Genomic DNA, 23,093 nt, shown 5'->3' with positions numbered 1-23,093 from the left:
TATTTTGCTCCTGTAACAGATAATAATGTAGACACATGCTCAGAAAAATACTCACTTCCCTAACTAAGTCATTAGTTCACACAGAATGTATTCTTACAAGTATACATATGATTAACTACCTCACGTGGGCATTGCTTGGGGTAAATAGAAGCAAAAAAAGCATTCTTCAAAAGCTTTGCCTCTAAGGAAATAGTTTCAAACACCAAGATGCTCTGCTTCACAAAACTACAAATAGTATGCCATTTACACAGGCACTCTAGGCATTTTCTTGTCAACTCTCTTTTTCTTTAAAAATTTTCATGCTTATATGTGATATTTAAGGTTTAGAGTCTAGTCTCATGCCAAGTGTGATTGTTTGTTGCTGGGGCTAGATGAACTAACATAGAAAGAAGGCCTGAAGGAATTAATGGATATTCCTATCACTTCCAAAAGGGTGCAGATGGGAAATAAGTGGAGAAGAATATTTTTTACCTCAGCTGAGAAATAATTTTAAAGCCTGGCCGTTGTCTGTCTGTTCAATTATTTTAAGAAATATGCTAGATGCAGTTTCACTGTGTTTCACACTTTTTTTTCATTTGTTCATTTATTCTCCCAGTGCAGATTTAAGCCTGATGTCCAAGAGAATAATTGGAAAAGCCCTGATTGCAGATCTTTCAGTATCTACTTTTGTTGCAGAAGCTGAAGGGCTTGGGTAGAATTCCTGTCTTGATGTTGCTGAAATTGTCTGTCCAACATTATGTCCTTTAGTGCTAAACCTTCTCCTCAATCATAAACAGTCCCTGAAATTTGATACATACTTAAGATCATACACCACAAGAAAAGGACATATATATAGCTGCAAATTTAAAGTTCCTATTCATGCTAGTGGGCATAGAAAAAAAAAAAAAAAAAAGGTGAAGTTTAAGATTTCCAGACAGACATTAGTTAAGAAAGTATAGAAAGAGAAGCTGAAAATCTCTTTTCTTTTTTTTCCCAGTTACCATTTTTGTTTCTTCTTCTGAATACTTTCAGCCTTGTTCATTTTACTTCTGCCAGTTTCAACCAAGCAGAGTATCATATTTTATTGATTTTGTGCAGTTTTTCAGTTCCATTTTCTCTTCATTATTTAATTTAATGTATGTATTTGTCTCCTGCATAATGATGATATGGTACCTGGCATAGATGCTGCCGCACTAGAAACAACTATTATTTTCTTGTTTTCATGCTATGAATGTTTTGACATGATCATTCCAAAGACAACTAACTCCATTTAAATTATGCTGTCTCTTTTAAGATTTTCCATTATATAAATTCAAAATTTATTTTTTACAAGACTGGCCAGATAAAATTCTGTACATTTTTGTATGTGTAGGAACACAGAATTCCATAAGGACAGGTAAAGCAGATAAAATTTTAAATTTCTAATACCAATTGGACCCCTTTGTGATAGTTACTTTGCTTCACTCATGAATTTTCTTGCCTTTGTCAACATCTTCACATCCAATTGGTCTTCTCCCTCAGATTTGTTCCCATTTTCTGTACTCTTTTATTTCTGCTCCAGAAGGAGTTGTGTTTAACTTCCATCACTATGATGGCCAAAAACTATCCCAACTGCTGACAGTTACATAATTTATTTTAAGACCTCAATCTGTAATCTTTTAGTACTGTTCTGAGCCCTGCCACTGATATTTCATGTCTAAGTTCTTAATATTAGTGACTTTTGGAGCCTTGTCTTGAGCAATATCATTTATATCTGTTCACGACAGATTATTTTCAGTCACCCAAAGAGGGAAAAGATTTATAGATTTATGCAGAAATCACTCACATCTCATGCCACAGAAAGAAAAATACATCAATTTCTTTTAACCTGTTTTTAAGTTTTGGATTTTATAACTTTAGATTTTTATTTATTTGTATTTACAGGATTTTTTTTAGGAATGTGTAACCAAGAATGTAAAGAGTGAAAAAATAAGGATAATATCTCAGGTTTTAGAATGTTTTTTTAAAGAATAATTTCAATTACTCTTTAGATTACTTTCAATTTTTCAAGAGTAGGACAAAAAGGGACATCTTTATTTTTATAAAGAAGAGTCTGTTTGTTACCTTTTTGGAGTGTGTATGTGAAGAGGAAAGGGTTTTCTTTATTAAATGATACTTTTAGTATTCTGTTAGTGCAAAACTTTGTGTTATCCAGATGCTTTTGAAGGTCATAAATCTGTCACATGCTTTTTTTATCTTATGCAAAATTATTGGATCACATGAGCAGTCTTACTGCAGAAGGATAGTTTGCAAAAACTATAAAGCCACTTGTGAGATATATAGTAAGGAAGACTGCCGCTTGACATCTTACTATGAGCAAATGGAGTAGCTGAATTTTAGCTGATGATTCACAGTTGTATGGTGTCACCTTGTCTATAAAATTACTGGCCATACATTTAATATTTATTTGTATTTTACATTTAAAAAAGAAAATTAAAATATCAGAGCAGTTTCTTAAAGTGAAATTACTATCCTTTAAGGAGCACAATTTGTAAATAAAAGGATACCCTAGTTTTCAGCTTGTGCTTTATTTCAGTGTAGCATTTTGCTGGAGTCGTAACAAGACTAAATGGTATTTTAATTGTTCTTTGTTCCTGAACTTCTCAGAGAACATTTTTGTTGTTTTGAGTTTTTTTTCTCCTTCTCTCTCCTTCAGTATTTCACCTTCTGGCTGTTTTTCAGTCTGTACCTCTTGCTTTCATGCTGTCATACTTCAGTTCTTCATTTCTCTCCTTTATTTTACCATTTCAGAAGAATGATCTTGTTAAAGCTTCCTCTAATCTCACACCTACTGCTAAGGCTAAGGTCAGTGCAAAGCCACCAGAAAGAAGAATTTTCTAGAGAAATGTTGGTATTTTTATTCATTTGGCAAGTATGTTTGTTGTGTGTGCAAGCATCAAATCCAACAAAATTTTTAAAAACCCATTCCTTCCTCTATTCAAACAAGAGTTTAAATTTTATCTAACTTTTCTTCCAGTCATGCTGGCCTCGACACAGGCGTGTGAATGGCACAATCTTTGATGGAGTTTGTGCACCATGTACGTGCTTTGGTCATGCAGATGTGTGTGATGACATCACAGGAGCATGCCTGGTAAGTGTCCCTACAGGAAACAACGGACATGGCCAACATCAACCCAATATACCTGTGCAATTGGATTTGTGAGTTCTGAGACTTGGAATAATCAAGAAGAAAAAAGCCAGTGAGTAACAGAGGAGATCTTTGTGTTGAGGTTAAGGATCCCCTCACACCAAGATACAGTGTCTTGAACTGTTAAGAAAAGAAAATATTTTATTTATCACATAGGATCTATGTTTTAAAATGCAATAGTTTTAAGGTATGGCATGCAGAAAGCAGGAAATGTATGAATGCAAGATTTATCTTCCCCTTCCATTTGTCTCCTGTAGTATATTCAATTTATAGTATGTAGCAGGTAACTTTGTAAATTCAGTTCTAGTTTGATGAAAACATTTTGTTAATGCCTTCCTTCTTCTAAATTCATAGTAGACCTTGAAGGAACACTTAATGAATTGTACTTCAGAAAAATAATAAAACCATATGATCTCAGTTAAATCACTTTTTTTTTTTTTTTCTTGTAGACTATGGAGATTTTATGTAGTTACCTACTAATTCAGCAATTAAATCTGTGATATTATCCATAGAAAGCCTACCAGCACACCACTGTTTCCTGCCTGTTCAGTAGCCTTTTGGAATGGGTGAATTATGCTGAATATACTTTTCTGATTGACTCAAGGGCATTTTTAGTTTTTGTCTAAAATATTGTGTGACATGGTATAAAGCTTGAAACAACATGTCTAATTTCATTAGTCTTGCAGAAGCACAATTTAAGCTGGTGCCAGTTTAGTGGGATATACTCTCATTTCCCTGCAGAATTTCAGACTCTGTCATGTGCATGTTTCTAAATGTTCCCTTTTATTCCTTAAGAAAATCCTGCTGGGAAAATGCCAAAATGAAAATTCAACCTTTTTCCAATACAATTTGGCACTTAGAATTATTACTGTTCTTCCTGTTTTGCTCATAGAAAATGTTTAATTGCATTGCAGTGCAAAACAAGATATCCTTAATGTGTGGATCAATGGATTTTTCAAATTGCTTTTTCATGAATAGAAGCTTAAAATTATTCTCAATTTAATTACATTGTAAGCCTCAAAGAATGAAAAACATGTTTGACATGACAGTCATATTTTGAATCTTTCACTTAATACTCAGCGAAAATGTTTATTACTAGAGTAATATGGATTTGTGTTTCCTGTCAAATTTTTTTTGCATTAATGACCATATTCTCCAGCTACAATTTTTATAATATTCGTGTGGGATAAAATCAATTAACAGGAGAGAAAAGGAAGGAGGAATCCTGTTTAAGGTATGCCGTAACTGTTGACTATTTTGCTTAGGGGTTAGGGGTCCATAGGCAGATGTAAATTCTGAGGCTGTTTGCTTCTGTGTCTTCACATTTTAGCCCCTACACAGCTTCCTTCTTTATTTTTGTTCGTAGCACTAGCCTGGATAAAAGAGAAGGCCACATAGGCTGCATATTGCTTTTTGTGCTTTTTTGGCTGGTATTGAGTCAGGCAGCGGAGCTCCCCCTTCTGATGTTTCAAGGGTGCTGGTGTAAGAGAACACAGCACTGACAAGGAAGTGGAAAATAACCAGCTGAAGATGCACTTTCATCTATACACGTTATCAAACACTCTGCATTTTATGTGTTCTGTAGTTTATACTAGATCAGGCTATAGAGGAGAGGTGCACAGGGAGCTTAAAATCAGTTCTGGATTTTCTTACAACTTTGAAAGCACTGTAAGTCAGATCGGTTAGTATCCATGCAGGCTATTAAACGCTGCTATTCAATTTGGATCATAAGCCTTTTGAAGTGAAAGAGAGAGAAGTCTGAGTGCTGAAAAAGAGAAATGTTTCACATCAAAGGCATTCTTTCTATTGAGGTTTACACAGCCTTTTGGCCTCCTTATTATTATTCATGGTGTTTTCTCAGTAATACAACAGGCAATTTAGGCATCTAATTTACTGATATGATACTTCTTTTCGCTCTTCCTTAGCTTTGAAATGTAGTTGAAAAGAAGCTGAAATGTGTTTTTGACTCATGATAAAAGCTCAAATCATCTGCTTCGACACAGGCCTGTATAAAAAGCTCATTTTAACGTATATCTCGCAGTAACCTGCAAAGCCCTTTGATCCCCAGAGCAGCCATAGAGAGCTGCACAATACCTCGTTCTCGTTACCACTGTGATATACATACCTGCTTTGGTACATAGGGCAATTTGGAACATTCAGAAATATTCTTTTGTCCTATTACGCACACATATTTACAGTAGCTATAGTAGGTTGGTTAAACCTAAACCTTGTGAAAAGCAAGTACATTTCAAGGTGTTTCATTCATTGCAGGATATTATATTCCTGTTAGTAAGCCCAGAGAAAGTAGATCTTTCTCCCAAAGATATGGTCAAATTGCCCTAAATGGGCAGTCCCCAGTGGCATCCTTTTCATATTGTATTCCTCTGTGTATAAACAGCATATACCATGTAGAATGAGGCCTATGTCAATGCTGGTGGATGTGTGCTTTAGGCAGTATTCATCACCAGAGTGACAAAATGTCTTTACCCATCTTCATATCTGCCGTAACAAAATGATATGTCCTAGCTAAATGCAGTACAGGCTCTCTCCAAGTGAAGATAGGTAAAGCCTCTGCAATGTCCTGATTACACTTGTATTGTTACACCAGGAAAGGGAATTGTCTGTTCATCTTGATACTACGGTGGCTTGAAAATGCTGGAAGAGCTTATTCATGCTTCCAAAGGCAGAATACCATTGTCTGGTCTAGACAGCGGGCATATACTAAAATAGACACCCAGACTTACTTTCTTTAGCTGGCTTTAACAGCTTCCCTGGTTGTCTCTGTGATAGGTATCCTGAGGAAGGGCAGCAGCATGCCAAATGTGCTATCTTGGACTCTGTCATAATCCCTGTAAAAGGTTTTATTTTCATCACTAGCATCCTATTCTAAATGTTTCTTTCCATGTTCATATAAACTCAGCTGTATATGCTGGAGTGGTTTTCAGTGTGAATTTAGTGTTCCCTGATACTGGGCATAAAGAAGTTGATTTGGTTTCTTCCAAAAAGGGAAGAGCTGGCTCAGTAGGAAATGTTGGAAAACACTCTCCAGGACATCAGCAAGGAAATTTGTAGGGAACAAGGTCTGAGTCATACATAAACTTTTGGACAAAAATAAATCCTACGGTTTTAATTACACAGAGGTTGTCTAAGAAGTTTAAAGATGTTCAGAGGTAAAAGAGGTATAGAAAATTAATGCATTCAAAATAGTGTGAGATACAATTGAAATCACTGTATTGAAATTATTTTGGAACTGAAAGCACAAGTATTTGGACATAAAGTTGTTCCTGGCCACAAAATCTATGGAGCTGTGAAAAAACCCCATGGATTTTACCAACCCACTAGATCAATGTGTTGGAACAACCTCTATTTCCATAGGAATAAAAAGAAAGCAGATATAATGTACTGAGCAGGTTAGAGAAGTTGATCACAATCTATTTTATATGCAGTATCATGACATGAAAAAAAACAGTTCAGTTTTCCTGTGAACATGAAATTAAGACATCGGAGCCTTAAGGATGCTTTAAAGAAATAATCTCAGTATAATTAGGCATTGCTTAAACCAGATGATGTTCAAAATCATTGCTGTACACTTGGCAAGTTTCAAACTGAGATTCAGCCAATTGATATCAAGAAAGAACAAATCTTTCATGAGTGTTGATAGTATTTTTAGAAGGACTTGTCTACTTCAGTACTTATAGTACTGATCTGTAAATGTGGCAGATTAGCAAGAAGTATGCTTAATGCACCACTGAAGAGAACAGGCAGATCAGATCACATCTACATAATACATAATCCTTGTTCTTTGTCCTGTAAGGTCCAAACTGGCTCAGGGAGAAAAGTACGGGATGCACAAGATCATTATTTCTCAGATAGACTAACATACACAGTATGGTATATTCAGATTTCGGTCCTATATATGTGGGGTTCTCTTTTTTTGTTTGTTTTTAGATTTAAATATTGATTCATTGCTTTTGAACGTGCTGGGGACCATCAGTACTAGTCACTTTTTAAGCACTGCCTCCTAAGGGCACAGGAGCAGGCAATTCCAAAATGTCAGAAGTCAAACAGGCAGAAGGCCAGTTTGGCTGAGCAGTGATCTTCTTCTGGAGATAAGGCAAAAAAGGAAGGTGCATGCAGTGGAAGCAAGGTCAGGTGATGTGAGAGGAATACAGAAATGTTGCTTGCAGTTTTAGGGAAAAAAATGGTGTGGTCAAAGCTCAATGGGAGTTGAAGCTGGACGAAAATATGGGAGGCAATAATAAGAGTGTTTTAAATAAGTTAATAGTAAGAAGTAGTGCAGAAATAACATCAGCCCACTACAGGATGAAGATGGTCCCCTCACAAACAGGGATATAGGCAAAGCAAAGATGTTTAATTCTTTCTTTACCTTTGTCTCCAACATTGATGATGGGCTAAAGGGGTCCCAGTGTCTTGAGCTGAAGGACCATGGCTGTGAGCACGATAAACTCTCAATGTACCCTGAACTAGTGTGGCATCTACTGGATCCATATAAGTCTATGGGGTCTGATGGGATTCATCCAAGAATACTCCCAAGAGCTGGCTGATGTCATCTTGAGGCCTCTCTCAATGATTTTTGAACAGCCTTGGAAATATGGAAAGACTCTAGTTGAGAGGAAGCTGGCTAGCATTTGAATTTTCAAAAAGGTTGAGAAGGATGGCATGTAAACTGTAGGCCTGTCAATCTCATTTCAGTGTATGATAAAATTAGGGAGAAGATTTTTCTGGGAGGTATTGAAAAACACCTGGAGTCATCAAACACAGCCAGAATGGCTTCATGAGGGGAGAATCAAGCTTATAAAATTTAATTTTCTTTTATGACAAGGTAAATCACTTAGGTGATCAAGGGCAGCCAGTTGATGTAATCTTTCTGAATTTCAGTAAAGCTTTTCATACTGTCTCTCACAGGATCCTTCTGGGAAAAATGTCCAGCACACAGCTGGATAGACATGTCATGCAATGGCTAATAATGGCTCATGGGTTGGGCACAGAGGGTAGTGAATGGTATGATATCAAACAGACAAGGGAGGGGATTGTTCCACTCTGCTCTGCACTGGGGCAGCCTCACCTTAAATACTGTGTGCAGTTTGGGGTGCCACAGCATAAAAAAACCCATTAAGCTATTACAGAGTGTCCAAAGGAGGGCTATGAAGATGGTGAAGAGCTTTGAGGTGAAGCCATATGATGAGTGGCTGAAGTCACTTCATCTGTTCAGCCTGGAGGAGACTGAGGGGAGACCTCATTGCAGGTACAACTTCCTCATCAGGGGAAGAGGAGGGGCAGGCACTGATCTCTTCTCTGTGGTGATCAGTGACAGGACTCAAATGAATGGCTTGGAGTTGTGTCAGGAGAGGTTTAGGTTGGATATTAGAAAAAGGTTCTTTACCCAGAGGATGTTTGGGCACTGGAACAGGCTCCCCAGGGCAGTGGTCACAGCAGCCTTGACAGAGCTCAAGAGGTGTTTGGACAATGCTCTCAGGCACATGGTGTGACTTCTGGGAAGTTCTGCACAGGGACAGGAGTTAGACTCGATCCTACCAGCTGTGGATATTCTATCATTCTGTGATTGTGAGGAATTGAACACAGGGGTCTGGATTGAGTAGGATTAGACACAGTACATGGAAATGACTGATGTTAAAATGCTAGAAACTACTTCATCAAAGTGAAGGCGGTCAGGTCTTTGTAACAAGAAATGTTTTCCTACAAAATTGAAGGTTTCAGATGTTTTACTTTAAAAAAACAGAATCTGCAAGTACCACTCAGCAAGAGATGTGAAGCTTTAAAGTAGTGTATTAGCTTCTCTCACTTTAATAACGTCCTTGACATATAAACTGTTCATATTCTTCAAAACTGTTAAGATATGTCTGAGGATATTTAAAGCTAAACTTATCACAAAAGAAGAATCCATTATTTTTCAGAAAAAGTACAAATAATTTGACATGATGTCTTAAAAAAGTTGAATTGCAGAGGATTTTTCTTTTGAAACACTTAAATTATTTTTGTCACATCTTCTTTAAGAAGCATATTGTTCCTGGCTACTTTTTTTTGTATGGCTGGTAGATTCTTTTTGAATGTCAATGTTTGAAATACAAATCAAATGGATTGGTTAACTTACGGAAGTTGATTTTAACCCAGCTGACTGTTCTAAAGACGTAATTTTAATTGATTAATTGTTTCAATAATTTGGTATTAGCTCACAATCTCCAAATTATGTTAAAATATAGTATCGTGATTGAAGCTTTCATTTAAAATATATGCCGATTGTATGCATGAGCAATAAGAAAGCACCCTTTAAAAAAAAAAAACAGTATTTCTGAAGGCAAATGCTTTTGATGCCAATGCCCACATGACTAAAAAGGATATTATGCTTTTTCAGATGCCCAGGTGCAGAGCACAGTGCAAAAAAGCTCTGTACAAATAATTGCAATCCTGGAAAGCTGTGAGGAAGGAATCAGTGTCCCTTAGAATATTGTCTATTTCCTTATTGAGGATAAATTATGTCTTCCAGAGACAGTAAGGCTCTTAAATAGCAATCAGTACCATATGCATGACTTACTAAAATGATAAAACAATTCTAAAATGTTCCTAAAAAGCAATTTTAAATTAAATCTTAAATTTGAAAGTGCCCACATTTAAAAAAACAAACAAAAAAAATCCCCACAAAAAAAAACAAAAAACCTGAATGAAAACAAACCTTCAGAGTTCTTAAGCTGCAGCTCAGATGAAACATTCTAGATGTGATCTAGCCCATAGTCTAAAACACAGCAGAACACACCCCATTAACAAAAATCTCTTTCGTGGCTTTCATTTTGGCATTTTGAAGTTGACATAAGCTCTTTCAATTCTTTTTACAGTCTATACCAAGCACATCAATTTGGCATTTAACATCCAAAACCATTCCAACTGCTTTCTCTGTTTCTGCATTGTGAAAGTGCTACACTTGGGTATTTTGTGGGAAATAGCAGTGAAAGGAATATTGTGGTGTGCTAGTAATGTGGGGTGAAGAAAGGAAACAGATTAAGCCAGAAAAGTAATTTTTCTGAATTGATTATGTATTCTGTGAAATTACGTAGAGTTTCTAAATCCTATATGGTGAGAGGGAAAAAGAATAGAAAGGGTAATTACTCTTTTAAATTTGGTTCTTACAAGTCATCATGAGAAGCTTTTTTTCACGGGACTGATTTCTATTCTACTAAAAGATTGTTTAATTTGAGATCAACCAAAAGCTATATACAAAAATGCAAATGTAGTGCTGCCATTTTTATACTGCATGTTTCATATGCTCAACTTAATTTCTCTCCTATTATGCATTCACATGAACACAAAGTGTTGGATAGCACCCTATACATGGTATACTTGTCCTTCCTTCTACTCACAAAATAGAGGTTGGATTCTATTCTAGCAAATAAGAATTAAGTATTTCATGCTTTGCTACTGTTTACAAATACTGCTAGCCATATACCTTTCAAAATGAACTAATGCACATACATGTCAAAAGTAATTATTCATTTTTATAAATTATATCATCTGGGCTGTATTTTTGGAGTCAACATCTGAAAACAGTTTGACATAAAATATGACCTGTTGCAAGACTGCAATACTAAAGCTGTCTTATGCTGCTTTGAAAGTTGGTTTTCTTTAAGCAAGCTAAAACAATAATACAGCTGTTGTGTGGTATAAATTTAAAGGTTTTCTGTTAAATACTCTTTTCATTTTACATGGAAGAAAGTTATCCACAAGAACATATGAAGCTCTGGTTTTGACAGATAACCTGTAGAACTGTTTCTCAACAAGCAGAAGAAAGGATAAATGTTGCAGACCTTTTTCCATATGCAAGTTGTCTAATTGTCAATTTGTACTTACATCTTCTGTTTAGGACTGCAGACACAACACAGGTGGTCCATATTGTGATAGATGCCTGCCTGGCTTCTATGGTGATGCAACTAAAGGGACAGCTGAAGATTGTCAGTTGTGTGCTTGCCCCCTAAATATACCTTCTAACAAGTAAGTTGTGCATTTATTGCATATTGCTCTTTTCCCCGTAGTAATTTGCATAATTTCTAAATGTATATTTTTAGATGTATGCTTGAGATATCTTTTTTCCTTTCAATCAAATAATATATTCTGCAATATAAACTTTCTATTTTTACGATTGTACAGAGTGCTTAACTAGGCAGATAAAGACAAAAGCTGGATGACACTAAGACAGAAAGAACAACTCAGAATTTGGATGATTGCTTTTCAAATTAATAACTAGCATTTGCTTTTCTGTCGTCCTTAAGAGTAATTGTTTCTAGTTTTAAAGCTGAATTTGGAGATTTGGTATGTGAGTTTTTTCTGCTTTTACTTTTCCTTTTCTCTTAACTTTCTGCTTTTACTTTCTCCTTTTCTCTTAACAAATCATTATATGATTTTTTTGGAATTTGAATTCATCCTTAGATCTTGTAATTGAAAATATTTTGTCAGCATATCTCAGAAAAAATACTGTAAATTTGTTTTATTAAATAAAAATACAAGTGAAAAGTTATTCAAAAATTCTGTTCCAAGAACCAAAATTTCCTTCATTACAAAAACTTCTCTATGCTACTCCATAGCTTATCTTAATAGATGAACCAAGTGGCTTGAATGTTTTTTCATTGGTTTTGTCACAGAGAGTACCTGGAAAATAATAGTACCAAAAGCATTTTACATGATGTACCTGAATAAAACTGTTTTGAAGCTTGTCTGTGGCATTGCATCCTACTAAAATTGCACTGATCAGAGCAGGAATAGTCTAAGCACTTATGAGGGGAAATTCCAGGGGATTGTAGAATGGGAGCCTGCCTTCCTGTTAACACAGCTTTTGAGTTGGTTTTATTAGATACATATATATGGGTTTATTATATCTGCTGCTCAGGCATGGTTGTTCTGACATCCTCATTACTTGGTATTTCCTTGCCGCAGTAGTCAATTATCTTTCTCTTGTTTGAGAACACTGTACTGACAAAGAAGGAAAAACACTATCACATTTCTGTCTTGCACAGATGTGCAACAAACCAAGTCAAATAGATTGGATTTAGGTTATGATTGGCAAAACACCTGAAGACCTCCATTACATAGTCATCATAGTTCTGGGTGCTTTACTTTCCTTCTGTGAAGTTAACAGTCCCCTTTTTATTATTTCGTTTTCTTGAAAAATAAAATAGGTATAGAACACACAGTATAAATGTTCTTTGAACTATGAAATGTGTGAGTCTTGAAGTCTACAAAGTTTAGAATTTTGTAGAACTTATTGAAAGGTTCAAACTTGCATGGTGTTACAGTCTAGACGAATTTGTTTATGATGAAAAAAAGAAATTTAAAGATTTAATGTGTTATCTGAATGCTTTAAAAATACTTCTTTGCTTTCTTACTTAGCTGCCAATGAGTTTGTTATGCTAGGGATAATATTTGCAAACAATTCAGATACCTTCATTTGAAAAATACTTTTACCAACTTCATATCACTGTACAGGTGTAGGATATGTCATGTCCTTTATGAGTAACTGAACAAGTGATTAATTGTATGTACAAATGTATTAGAATTTCAAATTTTTTCTTGGAGAATTAGATAAAATCACAAACATATTGTCAGGGGGTGTTTTCTATAACACACTAGGAAGCTTTTAGGATGCCCCATCTCCCAACACAGACTTATCACATCCATTCCCATACTGTATATTCATACTTGTCCTGTGTCCTGACTCCTATTAGTGTTGTTGCCATATGGGAAAACTGTAAAGAGCAATGATAAATTAAGAGGGGGACTACAATTTTTTGAAGCTTGTTTTGACAAATCAATACTCACAGTTCATTAGTGTTTAGCACTAGTGAGTAATGAGATTCTCACTATTCAGGAAGATAAATTCTTCTTTTCTCAGCCTGCTATCATATATTTCCTTTACAGCACGCAGATGGGAATTTCTCAATATATTAATGTTTAGTGTTCAAATGTGGTCCAACTATTAAGTCACAGAAAGAATCAAGGAGGCAAGGTCTGAGCATAACCTTAAAACATAGAAATTCTACTTTCATCATTATTACTTAGTAATAATAAGTACATTATCATTATTATCATCATCATCATCCTTACAATTATTATCATTATTATATTTAAAATTTATGCAGTTAAATTCAGAGCTCTCTGTGGAACTTTGGTACAGTCACTTTTGTACAATGCTGTAATGAGCTGTGATAGCATCTTTACAAAGTTTCCTGTGAAGCTCTTGGAAAGAGTGAGGTTGGGACTGACAAGCAGAAACTTATTTGAAGTAAGTCAGGTGCTGCTGATTATATTCAATGATAATGTGTGCTTTCATTGCTACTAAATAATAGAATGAACAATTATTGTTTCTCCAACTGACTCTTCATCCATTTGTGAATCTATTATTAAGTAAATACATGGGAAAATAACACAAACCTTATAGGAAAGAGAAAAATCCCAGCACCTGTCTGTATTTATTGGACCTGACCATCCCACGTTTTTCTTACTGATCTCTTATATTTGTGGGATAACACAGAATAAAGAATAACTGAGGACAGATCACAGGATGGATGACTCCTGAGAAGTGGGGTCTGGTCACCAGGAGCTAATCACTTTAAATGATGCTAATTAAGCTTTTCTGTCCTTCCTGGGCCTATTACTTTCCAGAAACTGTCATGGTATATCCTCCTTTAATATATCCAAGTTTGGATTATGTCTGTTTGTTATTACTGTAGCATGCACTGCTACCTTGAATATACCTTCCTTTTGCTGTCTTTGTTGAAGCAATTCTATTGTTTCTCAAATTCTCTTTTCCTAGGTTATAAAAAGTAATTTAGTATCTTTTTTTTCACATAAGTGCTTTGTTTTACCCCTTTGAATAGTCACCCTCTATGCACGTAGTCCTTCCTGGTCTTTCATTTCTTTTTTCCTTTTTCTATTTTTCTATTTAGTTGACCAGAATTGATTGCCATTACTTAGACAAGACTTTATAAAGATACTGGTATGTCTCTGTCTCTAATAATCATTACAGAATTACAGAAGAACAGATTACTTCTTATTCTGTATAGTATCTTCCAGTGTGTCAGGAGGTTTCTTCAGAAAAGTGGGTTAAGGGAGAAAGATTATGGAAAGCAAGATGCTGACAGTGAAGGAACACAATTCAGAGATTAAACACAGTTATTGAGATGTGGAGCTTGCAAATGGCTACAGTATCTTCATGTATTTAAAAAAGAGGGAAAAAAAAACCCAAACCAGACAAAAATAATTAGAGCATAACAAAGAGGTAAAGCTTTCTAGTCTGCAAGCTATTCTTAAACTTCAACATGTCTGTGTGGCCTGTTGCTTGAGGTCATTGGCACTCGATTAACTCAAATACACTCTCTGGGAAGCTGTGCCAGATATTTCCCATTTTGCCCCACCCCTTTCTTGTTCACTGAGTTCCTTTCACAGCTGACTATACACAAAGTTAACCGAGCTTTTAATCATTTGTCCTTCAGAAAGATTTATATAGGGGCCACGTTATGGCACAGATTGTTTTGCCAGGCCCTCAGGGGCACAAACAAGCAGCTGTACATTCCTGCCTTTTTAATGGTATCCAGACCACTCAGTGGCAGGCTCAAGTCCCGTAATAACAGGCTATTGGGATGCTGCCATCCACTGCTCTATATTCAGCGTCGCAGAAATAGCAGAGTCATTCCAAATTCAATTTGCTGGAGTCGAACTTAAGCCCCATGTCCTAGAGCAGAATCACTTTTCCTGAGCACTGTTTTGCAAATTAACAATCTTTAAAGTGGGAAGAGAGCTATGCTGCTAACCATGTTTTCTTTATGTTTCTTCCTTGTCCCTCTTCTTTCTCAATATCAACAACACAGCTTTAGCCCAACGTGTCATTTTGACCGACATCGTGGATTAATGTGTGATGAATGCCCAGCTGGCTACATGGGACCACGCTGTGAAAGGTAAGCAGGCACCATGCTTTTAGTCATATGAGACCTGAAACAAAAGAATTGAACACATGGAACTGTTCTACCTTTTATTACCTGCCCTTCTCATCCCCATTCCTGTTCTGAAACTCACTGAAAAAATTCCCGTGCATTTTCCTCTGATATTGGATACATGAATTTGTATATTTTTATGGTGGTTTTATTATTTTCTGGTAAAATGTAAGGTTTCCAAGAAGCATTTGCTAATAAGTAGGAGTCTTTGTTAAAAAAGTTTCTTCTAGCTTTTCTGTCACTCCTGTGAGATTTTTGTAAACCTTTTGGCTCTTTTGTCATTTGAATGTTTATAGCATGGGGATTCAAATATGCAGTAAATTACTAGTGCTTCACTTAGAGAAGTTAATATGCAGTGAAAATACAGTTCTTCTAATAAGTTATTTGTGGATTTAAATTTTTCTTTTAAAAGAATATTTTCATTTTTGTTGCTTCTCATTTTCTGTTGCGGTCTTTATTTAGCAAGTAGAACAAACTGGGCTTTAATGACCAAGAAAAGATAATTCTTCTTGGTCAAATACATTGAGAAGTTCAATATGTATTTCCTACACTTATTGCTAGCTTTACAAAGGCATTATGCTGAAAGGATCATGTGGAGAATTTAAATGAAACAAAGAGCTGGTGTGACTTCTAGTGCTAAGCTCCGAGGAACCCCCTTCCACAGGAGGTGAGACCACATAGGCAAGGGATATCACTACTGTGTCTGCATGCCTTTGGTCCCTTGGGATTTCACATGGATGGAACAGATTTCAAGAGCAGCTAGTGTGCCAGGGGACTTCTGCTAGCTGTTTGGAAGTCATGATGAATCAGTGTTGGCTTTGTCTCCGTGATCTCAGTCCCCTGTGACCCTGCCAATGACACCTTTTTAAGAGGGGCTTGGGGAGCCAGGTAACTGTGTAACACCTAGCTAGACAGTTAAGGGGCATGGAAACATGGCTTAGTAGGCTCTTGCCATTTGGCATTTCCATGTTGAGGAATCCATTGCTTGAAGGATTTTTCAAGGCAAACCCTAAAAAAAGGTAAGGCTTCTGAATGAAAACTTAATATGTTCAGGCTGGGATGAGAAGAAGGAGGAATAAACCAAGAGTAAGAGACAACCAGAAAAGCAGAAACCTGACCATATGCTGTGAATCTCCCTATAGTCCTCTCTTTCCAATTTACAACTACTTCCTTTTAAATCTCCTGTTGTGCTATATCTGTCCTGAAGTGAGAGTGCAGGCTGTCACCTGTTTCCACCCATCATCACCGAGTCTGCTCCTGCTGCTGCTATTTCTGCCTGTCTTTTCCTGTCTGTCTGGGAAGTCATCACCTTCTTTCAGCTAGTGGGCTGTGAAGTTAATGACGGCAGGAATAAATCACATCAAGAGCACTTTGGTGGCAGTTTGTCAATGCAGGGTCATTGACAGCTTCCATTAGCAACAAGTGCTGTTTCTGAGTGGAGCACAGGCTGTAGATGCAGTAGGACAGAATCTGAATAAATGGCTAAATTGGATTTTAGCCTGATCTCCTAAGGAAATGGGGCTACTGTGATCTTTTTGTGCATGTCTCTCTGGCTGCCAGCGAAGTCATCTGCACTTATAGGTCAATTTCAACTGAATTTGGCAGAAGGTAGGAGGGCTCAAAGATGATAATTTTTCCCAAAGGTTTTATGAAAAGAAGTGGCTGAATAGAGGTTAATAAATCAGGACATGTCATAGCTAAGGGGGAGAATACTGTGTGAACTCACACCTGATTAAACAGATAGAGAGAGAACAAGAGAGAGTACTAAATGTTCTGCCCATAAGAAAACTTTCACAGGGCAAGGAAAAAGTGCTGCTATAGCCTGAGGGATTACTCCCTGCTGAGTAGCAACATCCTGCAGCAAATAATCAGCCCTTAGCCTTGTAACCATGAGATATAAATCTACTGGAAATTAGGCTATTAATTCCAAAGCTCGCAGAACTATTTGCTTTTAATTGTAACATGTTATTTTAAAATGTCTGCAGCTGTCAATAATAATGATCAGGAGAAAGCATGTTGCATTTTGCTATTAGCAGTGGTTGTATAATTGCTGAAAGAGTTTGTATGAAATTCTCTTTGATTTTAGCAACTACAAAGTGACAAGTGATCTGAGCCATGTGATTCATTAGCTGAACAATGCTAAATTATCATGACATAAGTATCATGAAGTGAGAGTGTGCAGCACTGTACTTATTTGGCCTAAAAATACATCCTGTGTCCCCTAGGGAGATACGTGTATCTGTCTGATTGGTAAAATGTCTAGAAAAAATTGCTACTTCTTTCACTGGAACTCTCAGGAAAATGGTGCCATAATTGCTCAATATTCTGAGGGCTCCAGCTCATAACACCATCAAAATAATTGAAGATATAAACTGTGTTAAGAGTTATCATATATCTCTAATTGTAGAGGGTGCTCAGCTTTCCTAAGTAATGTTTTTCCCTAACAAATTAGACGTAAGTTTTCTTTCCTTTGCTCACTGCTCTCTTTTCCAAAGACATATGAAGTAGGATGGACATTCTTTTAACTTCGTTGGAAAGATGTATGAGAATGACAAAAGATTGTCGTTTTAGCCCAGCACATTTACTGGATGATCATATCCATTTTCCAAATACAGTCTTGCTAGGGAAAAGAAGTAAAATAGATGAGAGTCTACCTTTTCCTGTAGGACTCCATGATTTATGTGCATGGATCCAGTGACCTTTCCCTCCTAGAAGGAGGGTCAGTGTCCCTCGTGTGTGAGGAGAAGGGTCAGCTGACCCATGTCCTTCCTTGCCCCCACCTCCCCCATTCTTGACGTCTAGCACGGAGTGCCACCAGCCACAGCCTCTCATGAGAACTGTGGCTTCAAACTGCTGCTCACTGTAGCAAATACAATTCTTCCACTCATGCCAGAACAGCGAGTCTGTGTTGCAGTACCGATGGGAAAAGGGTCAAACATTTCAGGAGATTTGGTACAACAAATGTGTTACGCAGGATTATTTGCAGCTTGCAAAGGTAGGCATTCTGACATTAGAAAATGTAAGATTTATAGTTGGTCACACAGCAATAACATCTGTGCTGTGCACCTGAGTTAAGATATCTCACTGCGTGCTCACAAGCCATTTCTCCACAGGGCTTTTGCCTGATTTTGTGCACAGGTTGAATCACATAAATTTCAAAGACTCCATAAAAATAGTATTTCTAGACTTTAAAGTGTTTTGATTTGCAGGCTTAATTAACTCTGTCTCAAGGGTTTTTTTTCCCAGTAAATATAAAGAAATGTATAAAATAGACCTGCGTTTCTGTGCATATATGTGTATATACAAAGCACCATATAGACTGCTATAAGGAATATTCACTCCATACTGACCAAGCCCTGTACACATTCTTACACATATTTTTAGTAGTAACCCTGTCTTTGCACCACTTATGCTAAATAAAAGCAGTGTCACTCACAGATGCACCTGCATTTGAGAATAGAAAATAAATATATGAACACAATCTTTTTTTGCTGCTTTTACTCCTAGTTTTGTTTATTTTTTTAATTTCAGAGGTGTTGTAGTTAGAAGTCATTTTTACATGTATTTTGTGTAATGCATAAAAGTAATTTTCGATGCCAAATACTTATTGGTGTTTTTTAATCTAAATCTTCCCAAATAGATAATGTTTTGAACCTGAGAAAAGAAGCTGAAGTAGGGATGTCCTTAAGGGAATAAAGATGGAACTAAGCAAAGTGGATTTTTTTAAAATCTTCCCTTGCAAGTTCAGGAGAAGTCGTAGAAAAAGAGGAATAATTTACATAGATACATGTACACAGTTCTCTTTTCAGCTTTAACTGGTTTACCCCTACTTTCAGGATCATCTTCAGTTGGATTCGAGATTATGTATGTGCATAAGTAAAATATGGCTATGTGATGGTAGTGGGTTTTTCTAATTTAAATTACTGACGTGTAAACTGATGAGAATACAGTTATTGAGGTCTCCTGCTGTTAATAGGAAGAAATTATTAGCAGTGCATTTCACATAAATCATTGGAGTATTCTTTCTGTGAATTGCTTGGTTTCTGTGAATGCTGTCAAATACAGAACTAACCCCTAAATGAGAGTAAAAGAAGAAAACAAACACACATTAAGTGAAGTTAGATTAGTAGGACCAAGAGATACAAATTTATGACAAACACACCAGTAGTATGTTAGCAAAGCATGAGATATAATCTACTTTAGGTAAATTAAAGTAACTGCATAAATTATCCAGATACTCTCTGGTTTTGATAAAATGTGGCTATTACTTGTTACATGTTAAGATACATTCTTAGCCTTTGTAACTGAGATAAAGTCACTGAAAAAAGCTGATTTATTTTGGCAAAGTTAAGCTAAAAATCAGTCTTTTGTTGTTGCTGAGATATCCTCCATCAAGAAGAAAATAATCTCTTCCTTTGCAGGAAATACAATAAATTGCTACCTTTATGACAGGTTCTGAAAATAAAATAGCTGAATTATTCTAATGACAAGATTTTGATGTCTTGTTGCTATGAGGAGGTAATTTTGAGAGATGACTGTGCTACAGGAGTGGGCTAGATTGTGGAAATTCTACTCATGGTCCTGAGTGCTTACATGCATCCAAACCACTGGACTGTTTATACATATTATTGGTTTGTGGGCTGTGTCATGGATATTTTGAGAGAATGGAAAAATATCCTATTTTGTGTAAAACTACAAAAAACTGCTCAATTAGTTCCCACTGCTTTTTCCTCCCTGCTCTCAGTTATCCAGTTTTTATAATCTTTATGATCTTTACTGATGATATTGAATAATATTTAGTACATGTTTAGACAGCTTTGCTTAAGATCCAATTAAATGCATTATGAGATATTGTGGAAGCAAGGAAAAGGATGAACTTGACACATGCAAGAGTGACAGCATAGTGAGCTCTGCATTCCTGCATTCCTTACAATGATACACAAAATCTTTCCTCAACCATGCTCTCCAGTACTACTACAAAGTAGAGAGGATATCTGTGTACATTAAAACTGCATTTAAACTGACTTTAAAATAGTAGGAAAAATTGGTTTGTGCAATGTGCTTTATGTACTTTCTGTTTTCCTTATACTAATTGGAGTTCATCTGAGATGCGCATGAATAAATTCATTAGCCAGAACTGTGCAATTTTTCTTTTCTTTTTCTTTGCTGTCTACAAGTTGCTCTTACTATGAAGTGTGAGCAAATATAACAGAAAGGGAAAGCAGACCAGAATATAAATAGGAAATAGGCTGTGAGATGAGTAGAAATTTGCTTTAAATACAGACTCATGTTAGGTCAGATTCACTAACCTGCTTTACATGGTACTCAGAAAATTGCAGGTGGGCAAGGTGGAAAAGGATGTGATATTTTCAAACAATTCTCTTAAAATATGAAAGGTATAGTACACAACAATATAGTTCCTGTGCTAATGAGCTATCTTTTTGTTATCCACCCATACACAGAGATTAGAAATCCATCAATTAAGCAAATCTGACCACACGGTAGATCAGGGGGAGTCTAAGTCAGGGGATGGATCTTGTTAGGTAAAAAAAAAAAAAAGTCTGTATTACATTCTAAAGGTGTTTTTCTAAACTAAAGAAGTTTTTATGGTAGAGGGGCATCAGGCTTGCTGGTGATTGAGTACAGAACTTCTATACATAATGTGCCAAAATACAAAGTATATCTAACATAGAGTCATAGAATAATTTGGATTGGAAGGGACCTTTCAAGGTCATCTAGTCCAACCCCCCTTCCTCTAGAGTTCCACTAAGATTTCTTGCTATCCTTTGTGTCACCTTCAGTGCCAGTGACAAGATTTTTCTCCCACTGAAGTCTAATTACTGGCAGAACTGGCAGGATTTCAGCTGGTACTGTACCTACAGTGTTGTTAAAAAAAGAGAAGGAGAGAGAAAGAAAAAAGATGCTTAAGACACCCCTGAGAGAAGATCAAATCATTTTTGGTGATTAGGGAGGCAACAGAATTAAATATTTCTAATGAGAGGATTATTTAAAGGTCCTAACTGATGATGTCTTTTACCGTAGGTGTGCAGAAGGCTATTTTGGACAACCTCTAATACCAGGAGGATCATGCCAACCATGCCAATGTAATGACAACCTTGACTTCTCCGTTCCTGGCAGCTGTGACAGCTTGTCTGGTGCTTGTCTGATATGTAAGCCAGGTACAACAGGCCAATATTGTGAGAGGTGTGCTGATGGATATTTTGGTGATGCTCTTCATGCAAGGAACTGTCAACGTAAGTCACGAAGTTTTACAGCTCCTGACAGTATTGATCTATCTTATAACTTTGTTCCTGAGAGGAAGACTGTGCCTCTGTATGTGTGAGCAAGAGAATGATACAGCTCTAAAAATGATACTGTGCATCTGCATCTAGAAAGGCTTTAAAGTAAACAGAAAGAAGAACTTATTAAAAAAAGCTCTAGTTGAAGCAGACATGGGAAGAAAACAACGGAGCATTGCATGGGTGCAAAGGTTATACTAAATTTCAGATCTACAAAAATAAATACAAATAAATGGAAACTATTCACTAAAAAATGCTATAAGCTACCTTGAAAAATCCTGTTCTCTTATAAGATTGAAAGGAGGGAGTGATGTTTCAGTTTCAGGGTCCAGCTCTGGAAGCATTTGTAATGTGTTTCCCACTTATATAACCTCAGTAAGAGTTGGGAGGTGCTGCTGCTTGCGGGTCAAGATTTTCCCACCTGCCAATCAGACCCTAAAATCTCCAGACAATTTTTCTAAAATGCTCTGGAGAAAGATGCCTGACACTGCAGCAAGCTACCAATTCTCAGCTGAGCAGTAGCATGTTATTTAGCTACCAGCCCCAGCACATCTTTCCTCTTAGTGATTGCAAAAAATTATTCAGTGGAGATGAAAGATTTGGTAGGAACAGGAGCTTTTCTCTCTATAGGAGGCAGTGGCTCTCTCTGAGCTGTTGCTGGCACAATTCAGAATGCAGAACAAATGCTTCTAACTTAAAAACCTTCTTCACGTACTCTTCCTTCACATTCCGAGAAGTGGAATAAAACAAGTTACAAACTGTCCCGAAAGAGCCAAGCATTTTATTTCACTGTCACAAGGATTTATTCCTGTTTGGCCCATTATAAGAAACACAAGAGTAACCTCACTGAGTACAAAGGTGTTATAGCAGGATAAAATTATGCAAGTGAAATAGCTGGGGCACTTCCTTACTGCTCTGTGTGTAGGAACATGGGGGCCATGTCTGCAGTATGTGTTGTGAGCAGAGAAGTCTGAGGCACTGCCATCCATTTCCAGGACTTGCCCTTTTTCTAAAAGTGAAAATCCCAGGTTATGTTGGACCTCCAGAGAGTGTATGGGAGCTAACAAGATGCAGAACATCAGCAAGTTTCTCAGCTAAGGACAATAAACACTGATGTACACTAAGTCATAGATAACCCTGAAGACATACCTGTGTAAATGCTTTCTGTACCTACTTTACACAATGCCAGAAAAAAACTGGACAATCCTATATATTCTCTCCCATAAGTTAACAGGTCATGATGAATGATATCATATAAGTTACAATCTTAAGTATGTAAAGTGATTTTAAAAGAAGTGTATGTCAAAAATTACAGCTTCCAGTACCTTTTCACTATTCTTGAGTCATCAGTAAGACTGGTGCTTTGACCATTTCCACAGTAGTGACAGGTCCATGAGAAAGAGATTTTATAAGAGGAGAGTTTGGAAAACATACAACTAAAAAAAATATTTAAAATAAATGCATGTTTAATGTTGAATGATGAGATTTGCTTTTGTTGTTCATATCATTGACAAGGAGACCCCCTAATGTATTCATATCCTTGTGCTTTCAGTTACCTTGTATTCATCTACTCTCTGCCTTTCATGTGGGTTTTCTTCTTTGCATATGATTTTT

The 23,093-nt window shown here is 36.5% G+C and overlaps 1 protein-coding gene across 1 annotated transcript in view; it reads left to right on the top strand.

The window, feature by feature from the left end:
• Positions 1-23,093, top strand: part of LAMA2 (laminin subunit alpha 2) — a 336,606-nt gene that overhangs the window by 188,085 nt on the left and 125,428 nt on the right. The window contains exons 16-19 of the mRNA XM_053937517.1: positions 2,996-3,109; positions 11,061-11,188; positions 15,058-15,144; positions 21,223-21,434. Of these exons, the coding sequence (XP_053793492.1) occupies positions 2,996-3,109; positions 11,061-11,188; positions 15,058-15,144; positions 21,223-21,434 (541 nt within the window). The remainder of the gene's footprint in view (positions 1-2,995; positions 3,110-11,060; positions 11,189-15,057; positions 15,145-21,222; positions 21,435-23,093) is intronic.

The sequence above is a fragment of the Vidua chalybeata genome, chromosome 3 (genome assembly GCF_026979565.1).
Source record: "Vidua chalybeata isolate OUT-0048 chromosome 3, bVidCha1 merged haplotype, whole genome shotgun sequence".
NCBI classification, from domain to species: domain Eukaryota; kingdom Metazoa; phylum Chordata; class Aves; order Passeriformes; family Viduidae; genus Vidua; species Vidua chalybeata.
Note: the sequence above shows the minus strand (reverse complement) of the source record. Positions and strands in the feature narration are given on the sequence as shown.